We start from the raw sequence: 9,100 nt of genomic DNA on the forward strand, positions 1-9,100 counted from the left end.
CGTGACCGAGATTTCCGACGCTCACTCGCGCTTGCGATGTTCCAGCTCTCCATCATCAAGGTCTGTCTCCTCCTCTCCACCGCGCCTGAACACGCCACGATCCTAACCCTCCTCTGTTTTATTGCATCGGCAGGACACAGTCCCGCTGCACCCAGCGACCTTCGGGCAGGCGCCCGAGGCGGCGCTCAAGCACGCGCTGAACAAGAAGTACGCGAACCGCGTGCTGCACAATGTCGGGCTCTGCGTCGCCGTCTTCGATCTCGTCTCTGCGGGCTCTGGCAGAGTGCGGTACGGGGACGGGCTGTTGTATTACAAGGTGGCGTTTCGGATGGTCGTGTTTCGGCCGTTTGTGGGTGAGGTGGTGATTGCGAGGGTAAGGAGCGCGGATGAGGAGGGGGTGCGGTGTGAGTTTCTCTTTTCGACCTTCTCTGGATTCGGCTGAGTTCGACCGTTTGTGTTTTGGTGCACAGTGACGATGGGGTTCTTTGATGATATGTATGTTCCGCTGGCGTATTTGCCTCAGCCGTCTGCGTTGTACGTCCCCGCTCGCCGCCTCTACTCTTCTCAAGCTAACTTATTCTATTCTCTATCCCCACTTCCCTGCCCTGCCCTTTCTTTGCCTCCCCTCTCAACCTGGCTGGCCGTCGCACAGCGACCCTTCGGAGCGCGCACACTTCTGGCTCCCCTCCTCCGATGACGACACCGAAACCGCGCCCGCGGACCTGCTCGACTCGCCGAAGGACGCTAGAATGTACATCGACGCGGGCGAAGTCCTCCGCGTGCGCGTCGAGTCGGACATGTTCTGCGACGACGAGCCGGGCCCGCCGCGCGCCGGCGAGGGTGGTGTTGCGCCGCCGCCTGTGAGGGAGCGGAGGGCGCCGTATAGTGTCGTGGTGAGCTATCCTTTAGTTTTTTTTGTATTTTGGTTTTTCTTTGAAGCGATGTCCTGGCTGACAGTGCTATTCGCGGATAGTGCTCGATTTCTGAACAAGGGCTGGGGCCGGTAGCGTGGTGGAAGGCGGCGCAGGTCGAGGGCGGGGAGGACGAGATGATGGAGGAGTGAAAGGGATCTAGCCTAGGCTTCATGGAAGGTGAAAAGCAGCGCTGTCTGCACCTGTATTATTGTATGCGGTTTCCTGCAATCCTTATGGGTGACGGAGGAACATCTATGTTTTCTGAAGACATTCGGCCGAATGGCCCCTATCTGTTGTGGAGCAGACCAAGAGGCGTGCGTTAGCGCGAAACGAAACACCGACTAATCTTTGGAGCCACCGCATATAGCAGGTGGCTTCTCAGGTGCTCCACTTTCGCGAGTTGCCCATAATCGACGTTAGAAAGTGCACAAGTCGTTATTCATCATCTAAAATATAACCGTAATGTACATGGGGTTGTGGTAATAAACCTGAATCTATCAGAATATGTAATCTAATCGATATGTTGCCACCAAAAAAAACGAACCCGGGCGGCATCAAGGTATTGAGGCCGGAAAAGTCAGTTGCACGTGACCCAGACGCGATCGTAGTAAACGATACAAGACACGACGTCGCGTAAACGCTCCGTCCCCACGCTGTACAGGTGTAGACACACGTTGTCGAAGTGTTTTTTCATGCAGGCTATTTAACTTAACACATGGACAATAATACTGTACATTTGACTTCGACAAATTACATCAAGTTTAATGATCTGAAAGGGGAAGTTAAATGAGATTGCACGAAAGATAGCGTAGTCATACCTGGCCGCGAGAAGCGCTTTCGTAATAGCCGGCTCAAGTTCAACATGAGTGGACCGACTGAGACTGTGGTTGACAGATATGTTCTCTTGCATGTGGCAAAAAGACTCTGCTGAAATATCCAACGAACAGTCAATGGCTACGGACTCAAATTGGTCTTCGAAGCTTTTGGTGAAAACGATAGTTCCGGTGGAGCATGAGGCTCCGTCGCGGGTGACGCACACACCAAACACATTAGCAGAAGGCATGAACCAAGTTTGAGTGTGATGGCAATGAGGGCGAAAGTGTTGAGTGGAAAAGTGATAAGATAATGAAGCTAGTCGGTTCGCAAGATCATACCCTCCCATGACATGAAAATGAATGCAATAATCCCCTTGCCTGTTGTATCGCATGTGGTGGGATGCCCTTGCCCGAACGAGAAGTATCTTGAAACCATGCGCAATGTCATCTGTCTCAGTGGAGGCACAGCACACACGTACGTTTTCAACGTTGCGCATCCCATCTTCAATCGTGGGTACATACGCGCAAGCAGGAGGGACCCAAGAGCCGTCTTTCCGCACAAAAATGATGCCCGAGCAGAACGTGAGACAGTGACAATGGTCACATGTGAGAGCATGACGAAGGTGAATACACTGGGTGGGCCAGAACCCCCGCTAGGCAGCTTCAACTGTGTCGCAGCGCCAGCCTGGCTCAGTTTTTCGAGGTCCATGATAAGATAGTTTCGAGTGCGCGGCATATCTTCTCAAGCAACACAACCTTGGCATCACCCTCATAGACGGAGGATATGCCAGCTTTTCCGGGGGTGTCATCATGGTCACACAGCAACCTCGGTGGCAGATGGGGTGGACGTGCATGCATGGGACTCGAGCTATCAATGAGATGGGCGCGACGGCGTCTCCGGGGTATTTGAAGGACTCGGACGCTAGCAAGAGTGTGCAAGAGTCTCCCAAAGGGAACGACGGCGGGGACGGACTACGCGGACCTCGGAGAAAGCAAATAGAGAAACGACGGAAAGCCAACAGGTTGAGGAGACGGGTGGCCCTGTTTTATACCTAAAGACGGGTGTAAGGGGTTTAAATCGTTAAAAATAGTAGCTAGTAAGGAGTGGTGTCTGAGGGACATCGATGCCCAACTGAATGTACACTGGGTCTTAACCCATAGAATAGCGAATAACTGCGGAAAAGAGACTTTAGCACAATTCAGTCGAGCATTTATAAACTAAAATAGGATGAACATGGGCACAACATCGGAGGTTGCGTACAGGAGTATCGAGAAAAGATTGTATAGAAACTCTTGTCATATTCTGTGAAGGGACGCTAAAGGGGCGAACCTCATTCAAAATAAAAGGTTCAACGTGTACGCAGCAGCAGCGCCACAAAGGGACTCGCGTTGAAGTATAGAACCACTACCGACCTACATTCTGAAAACAGGGGACATTCAAAAGTGGGCAACGTGCGGGCCGACAGGAGCCGCAACCAAACACAACCACACCGTTCGTGTCATAAGTTTGAAGATACGATTAGATCGACCGTCTTCTTTGCATTCCTCGCTGCACCACCCCATCAACGGCTGTCATCCACTCCTCTCTTCATCCATCCACCCCTCAACACTCCTTTCAAGTCCTCAAACCACTCTCAAGTTGTCCAAAAGACTCAATATGAGGTACGAAAAGCAGTCTTTTCATTGACCAGCTACTCATATATGGATGTAGCGACATCCCGCCGTCCGAACACTGGAACGACTGGTTCGACGTCGGCCAGGTGTACCCGAGTCCGTCAATCCCCGGCTACGACTATCTGAGGTATGAGTCTCTCTTCGAATGAGTTTTGATGACCAAAACTTACGCATATATCTGCTTTCAGCGACGTCCCTGCCGACTACCGGCCCTGGTTCGATATCGGGCCCATTCACGACGACCAAAATGTCGACAACGTCTTTCAAGGTGACGATCTGGACGACCGCTGATCGGAGGCTTCAAACGACTCACGCAATGATCGGGTCGCAGACGTCCTCACTGAGCTTGGCTCGGACGATGAAGAACCCGACCCGGACCGTATGCTCGCTGTCAACACCACCGATGCACTACTCTGGCTATACGAAAACGGCTACCTCCACGACCGAGCTGGCCCCAGGCGCCGAGAGGTTCAATGCCCCGAGTGCAACAACTGGATCCAGACGTGTCTGGCACCCTCGGACCCCACGTTCTCTGTCCCAGGGCATCTGCACTCGCTTGCCCAGCACAGAGGCAGCTGCAGCTGCTGCCCCAGCTCTCGCGCCAACACCTCCAGCTTGACCCCTCAGAGCTCTGTTGGAGTCCTGGCGGCCGATCATGTTGCTACTGCAGCACGCGTCAGCCAGTTCTCGTCGATGGCCTCACTCTCGTCTACCACCAGCTCGGCCTCAAGTTCCCTCATTCTCCGCCTTCCCGGCCCACCACCACCTCTTCCGGACGGCTGCCAAGGGTGTCCCATCTCTTGGGACGTCCCTGGTGGCTCGTTCCTCGAAACTTTCCCAGTCGGCCGGTTCTCAGACGGTCACGGCGCTTTGCCGTTCACCCTGGAGATGCCCACCTTCGACAATCCCAAGGGGCGAGCCAAGACTTGTCAACAACGGCTCGCCACCACCGACCCCTGCTCCGAGTGTGCGGCTATCCCAAAGGAGGTGGACCGCCTTCGCCCAATGGCTATCAGCGTGGCTCCTCATACCCGCTATCAGTTCCTCAGCATGCTTCAGCTCACCGAGCTCACTCGCTCGCTGCGAGCGCAGATCAACGATCTCAAGCTTAATGTAAGTACCTTCGTCACTGTTTTATATCTCATGTCAACACTTATGTCTTGCAGTCGCTCAACGATACTCGGCGCCTTGGCAACACGCTCGCACGTCTCGACACGTTCAACGCGTTTGTGATGGCCCTAGCTGAGCATAACGTGCCTCGCGTTCACCAGCTCATCAGCGCGGCGCTTCGGCACGGTGACAGCATGCACACGATCCTGAATCGCCTGGGAGAAGCCATCAAGATGGTCTACAAGCCCCGCGGATACACGGCAGAGGACCTTGACCTGGCCAATCTTGTGTACCGGCTCGGCAGCGAGCAGCTATCCGTTGCCCTCAACAGACGACTTGGCCTCCCCTCTCGCCGCACGCTTGTGCGCGACGGAATATTTATCAATGTTCGCGCGACTATCGGCCCTATCAAGCCATCCGATTTCACCAACAACATCATCAACATTGTTCTTTCCTCCTCTACTACCCCTGCCCTCTCAGGTCACACCCTCTGCATCGACGAAATCGCGCTCCAGGAGAAGGCGGACTTTGATAGCAGGTCTCAGCAGGTCATTGGCATCTGCCATCGACATGCTGCCGCTGTCAATGTTACTCTCACAGACGCCGAGTCAGCTATCCGTGTCGCCACCAGCCTCAAAGCAGAAGAGTGCCACCTTGCCAAGGAGGCAACAGTGATTGCAGTCACCACATGGGGCAATGACACCATCCGCCCGCTCCTTGCCGCTGGTTCATGCAAGTCCGAGACGCCAGCTCAAATCGCTGCGACCATGAAGCAGGCAATCACTAGCTGGGATGAATCTGGCGCTAGAGACAGATTCGGCCCTATCTGGTCGGTGGCAACGGATGGGGACGCTACTCGACGTCGAGGGTTCCACGACGAGTTCCTCAAGTACCAGATCGACGAGCTCACGAACATCAGCCAGACACCGGTCATGGTCGGCACAGTCCGGCTTCTGCCCGGGTTGAACTGCTTTGTTGGGGACAGCGCTGTGACCCTCGACTTTGATCCCAAGCATATCTTCAAACGTGAGTCATTCAACGTTCGTTTTTTGTACGTTCATTGTTAATGTATTGATAGGGCTCTGTACGCTGTTGCGAAGCCCAAGGGGGATCACGTTGAACAATGGCCATGTTATCAATCCGGCCACGCTCGCCATGTACCTTGCTTGACTTCCCGGTGAAGACAAGGAGAGCGTGGCACGTCTCCTCTATCCGGATGATCCACAGGACGTCCCTCGTGCCATCAAGTTACTTCGTGCAGTCATTTCCCTTGCAGATATCCAGCCCCCACCATATGACCTCCAAGCAGCCACCGATCTTGCAGCAATCCGTCTCCTCAGTGCTCTCTTCAAGTTCCTTCTAGACGCTTTCACCAACACCTCGCTCTCGCTCTCGCAGCAAGTTTCCTCTCTATCAGCATTTGCCCACCTCGCCTTCTCCCTATTCCGCCAGCACCGTCGCCAGTTCACCCCTTACCCCCTCTATTACGATTATCAGACGATGATCAAGAACTTTATTTTCTGCATTGTAAAGCAGGCCGCTCTTGACCCTTCCCAACCTGTCTGGATCGGCGATGCGGGCGATGATAAGCTAGAGGCCCTCTTTGCATACCTCCGCATGCTTGGCGGTCATGACTCAGCGATGAGCCTGGCTCAGCTTGAGGGTCGCCTTGGTGCCGCATGCGACATCAAGTCCACTTTTGACCGTCACCCTGAATTGCTCGCTGGCTCTCGTCGCCTTCAAATGAGCCGCATAGAAGCTTCCGACCACCTTCGCCGCCGTCACTGGACTGGCGACCTCACTCCGGCAAACTGCAATGTCCCCGCGTCTTGGCGTCACGGACGTTTGCAAGCAGTCGCAGCTCTAGCAATCTCCCAGGTCCCTCCGCAGTTCTACGACTACGACGAGCTCCTCAAGACACGCAATGTCGATTTCTTGCGTCCCTTTGGTGGGAACAAGTACTATGGTGTTGCATCTGATGAGGCTTCTGACGAACCCTCTGACGCCCTCCCTACTCCTCCGATCACAGCCACCAACTCAAGCACCCACCCTGCAAGTGTCAACGAGGACGATGACACCATCGCCCAGGATTTCGAGCAGGCGCTCGCGGACATGGTCTCTGAAGAAGGTATCGACCCTGACGCTCGACCTGTTGAGCTCGTCAAGATGCCATCTTTGGACGACAGCGTGGGTGCTGCAGATGCACCTCAAGTCCCGGTTGGCTCAGGTATCCGCCCAGACAATTGGTGTTTGTATAAGGGAAAGTGGGTTCACAAGGCCTCAATCGTACGTATCATCATCAACTGTTATTTTGATCCGAAGTCTCGCAATCGACTCGAACGCTGCCGTTCCTACCCCAACTCCCTCACGCACAAGTCCCTCCTTAGTACCCCAATCTCCCCTGCTGCCGACGACACCTTCCTTCAAGGCAACCTCTTCTTTGGACTCGCACGATCTGGAGGTACCATCACCATCGCCCTCGCACGCTCAATCGCCATCATCCGCGACGGGTATACTATCCCTTCCATCGAGTATGGCGCTCTCACAGACCCCAAGTGCCGTCTTGACGGCCAGATCCTGGCCCTCCACCCCATCATCGTTGCAACCCCTGCTGGTCCAGTAATCAACTGGTACTGGACCGGCGGGTATATCACCGAGGACACCAGCGCCCAGGGTAGTCGAGACATCACCGAGAAGGCAGCCATCATCTCCACGCAGGGGATGCTCATCGAGGTCGCTAATCCAATCCTTGCCGCATTCAGCGAGCGCCCACACCTCGACCGCACCGCGTTCCCGTCACTCCCAGGCTCTGTTGCCTTCACCTGGGAGATTCCCCACGAGACGCTCAGCGTGGCCTTTTCAAAGGTGTACCAGCGTTTCGTGGAGGCAGCCCTCCCGAACCGCACTCTCAAGGCAATCACCCCATCTCAGGGATGTGGAGTGTTCCCGTATGCCAAGGATGGTATGTTTCTTTCGATCTTCCATCTGTATATGCTAACCAAATCCCAGACCAGCCTTCGTTTGTTGTTGACACTGGTGAACGTGATGCGAGGAACAATGCTCGCAGACTCTGCGACATCTGCAGAGTGCAGATTGGTCGTACCTCTGACTACCGTTCACACAACGGTATCCACGTTCTCCGTGCCGTGCTCCATCTGCCTGATTGTGGTGTTGTCAGCCCGGTGCGTCCTCGTACTTGCATCAGCGTGTACGCTCGCTAATTTTACGTGCTGTTATTCAGGTTGCTTCATTGTTGCCCTGCGGCTGGTGCGCCGTGGGGCAGTGCGACACGTTCATCACCATCACTAATGACGGTGCAATAGTCGAAACGGAGAGCTCATGTGCGCGGAAACACACCATTACCTACGGCTGGGCCACGAAAAGTTCGATTGGTCGTCCGTCTCGCAATGTCCCGCTCGCATGTCCTCTCTGCCATCCTCCCGTCCCCGCAGCCCCTGGTCGTCAAAAGTCTCGCGCCGGCACTAAGCGCGTCCTCGCCATCTGGAAGTACAATCTCCTTGATCACCTCCGCGTTCATCATGCCAACTACGGCCTCCCCGACTATTCCCGATTCGGTGCTCCACTCCCTCAAAACGTTCTCGATGCCATGGCTATATCAAAAATCGAGTACCTCGCGGCCCACGGCCGCAAGCCTTCCGATAAGGATGCTAGCGCTCTCTGCGCCCTCAACACTACTCTGCCTTTTGTTGACTCGGACGACGTTACTGATGCTGCAGCTGCCGGCCCATCTACGTCTCAAAAGCGCGCCCAACATCAGCCTGACAAGTCCAACAAACGCGCTAGGACTAGCTAGCGCTTCTCGTATACACTTTCTTCTTGTTCTTGATCTGGTCTCACTGCTGCCTGTGCTCATTCTCGTTGCTCTGATTGCTCTCGATGCTCTGCTTCTCCTGGCCTCTCTCTGCTCACTGCTCGGTCTTTGGCGGTCTCAAATCTTATTTTCGTTGTTCAAAAGTACTGTACCACATAGCTTCATCATGTATAAGTATAATGGCATATTTGTTTTGGGCTTAAACCTCGTTCGACGCGTGAAAAACGCGTCTCAGCGCTGGCGAGGGAGGAGGCGACAGAGGCCAACGCTCAGGTTGATCGCCCGATCACGATCTGATCGGCCGAGTCGCAGACCTGCCTGTTTGGGGCGGCTTCTTGACAGGTGGGGTGGTGGTGTCAGATTTACGTCTAGTATTCGACCCTTTACGGCTTTATTGGTTCATCCAGAAGCCTCCTGTACGGCGATGTTCCTCCTAGAGGTCTACAAGTAAACACCGCCTTCATACGTCTATTCTGGCGCTAGGTATCCCATTGGTACTTTTAGCGCTTACGCATTCGTGTGGCTCTGCGTTCATCGCATAGGGCCACGTTCATTGCTTACGTAGCCGTCCTGCATTACCGTGGGACTTGGACTGCATAGTAGTTACGAATACGGTAGTGACTTCACACGCTCCTGTCATATATATACAGTCGCTACCATGAATATCATCTAAGTCTTCTCTCTCCACCGAACGACTACCATCGTCAGCCTACCAGCTACCAAGCTACTAACTCAACCTTCAACACTAACTGCCC

General features: G+C 54.4%; 4 protein-coding genes across 4 annotated transcripts; all 4 read left to right on the plus strand.

Moving 5' to 3' along the window:
- Positions 1–36: 36 nt before the first annotated feature.
- On the plus strand, positions 37–1,161 carry CONPUDRAFT_169647 (uncharacterized protein; the record flags this gene model as incomplete). The annotated part of the gene is made up of 5 exons (XM_007776486.1): positions 37–60; positions 134–404; positions 471–534; positions 653–893; positions 974–1,161. The coding sequence occupies 5 exons, from the start codon at positions 37–39 to the stop codon at positions 1,061–1,063; spliced, it is 690 nt and encodes a 229-aa protein (XP_007774676.1). The 3' UTR covers positions 1,064–1,161.
- A 2,998-nt stretch (positions 1,162–4,159) lies between these two features.
- Positions 4,160–4,812, plus strand: CONPUDRAFT_20189 (uncharacterized protein; the record flags this gene model as incomplete). Its single annotated transcript, XM_007776246.1, has 2 exons — positions 4,160–4,516; positions 4,570–4,812. Coding segments are annotated over 2 exons (600 nt in total), but the record flags the coding sequence as incomplete, so codon positions are not given.
- Positions 4,813–4,992: 180 nt separating this feature from the next.
- CONPUDRAFT_37704 (uncharacterized protein) lies at positions 4,993–5,541 on the plus strand (the record flags this gene model as incomplete). The annotated part of the gene is made up of 1 exon (XM_007776254.1): positions 4,993–5,541. A coding segment is annotated over one exon (549 nt), but the record flags the coding sequence as incomplete, so codon positions are not given.
- A 196-nt stretch (positions 5,542–5,737) lies between these two features.
- CONPUDRAFT_33897 (uncharacterized protein) lies at positions 5,738–6,370 on the plus strand (the record flags this gene model as incomplete). Its single annotated transcript, XM_007776251.1, has 1 exon — positions 5,738–6,370. A coding segment is annotated over one exon (633 nt), but the record flags the coding sequence as incomplete, so codon positions are not given.
- Positions 6,371–9,100: the final 2,730 nt, after the last annotated feature.

This window comes from Coniophora puteana, assembly GCF_000271625.1.
Source record: "Coniophora puteana RWD-64-598 SS2 unplaced genomic scaffold CONPUscaffold_17, whole genome shotgun sequence".
NCBI lineage: Eukaryota > Fungi > Basidiomycota > Agaricomycetes > Boletales > Coniophoraceae > Coniophora > Coniophora puteana.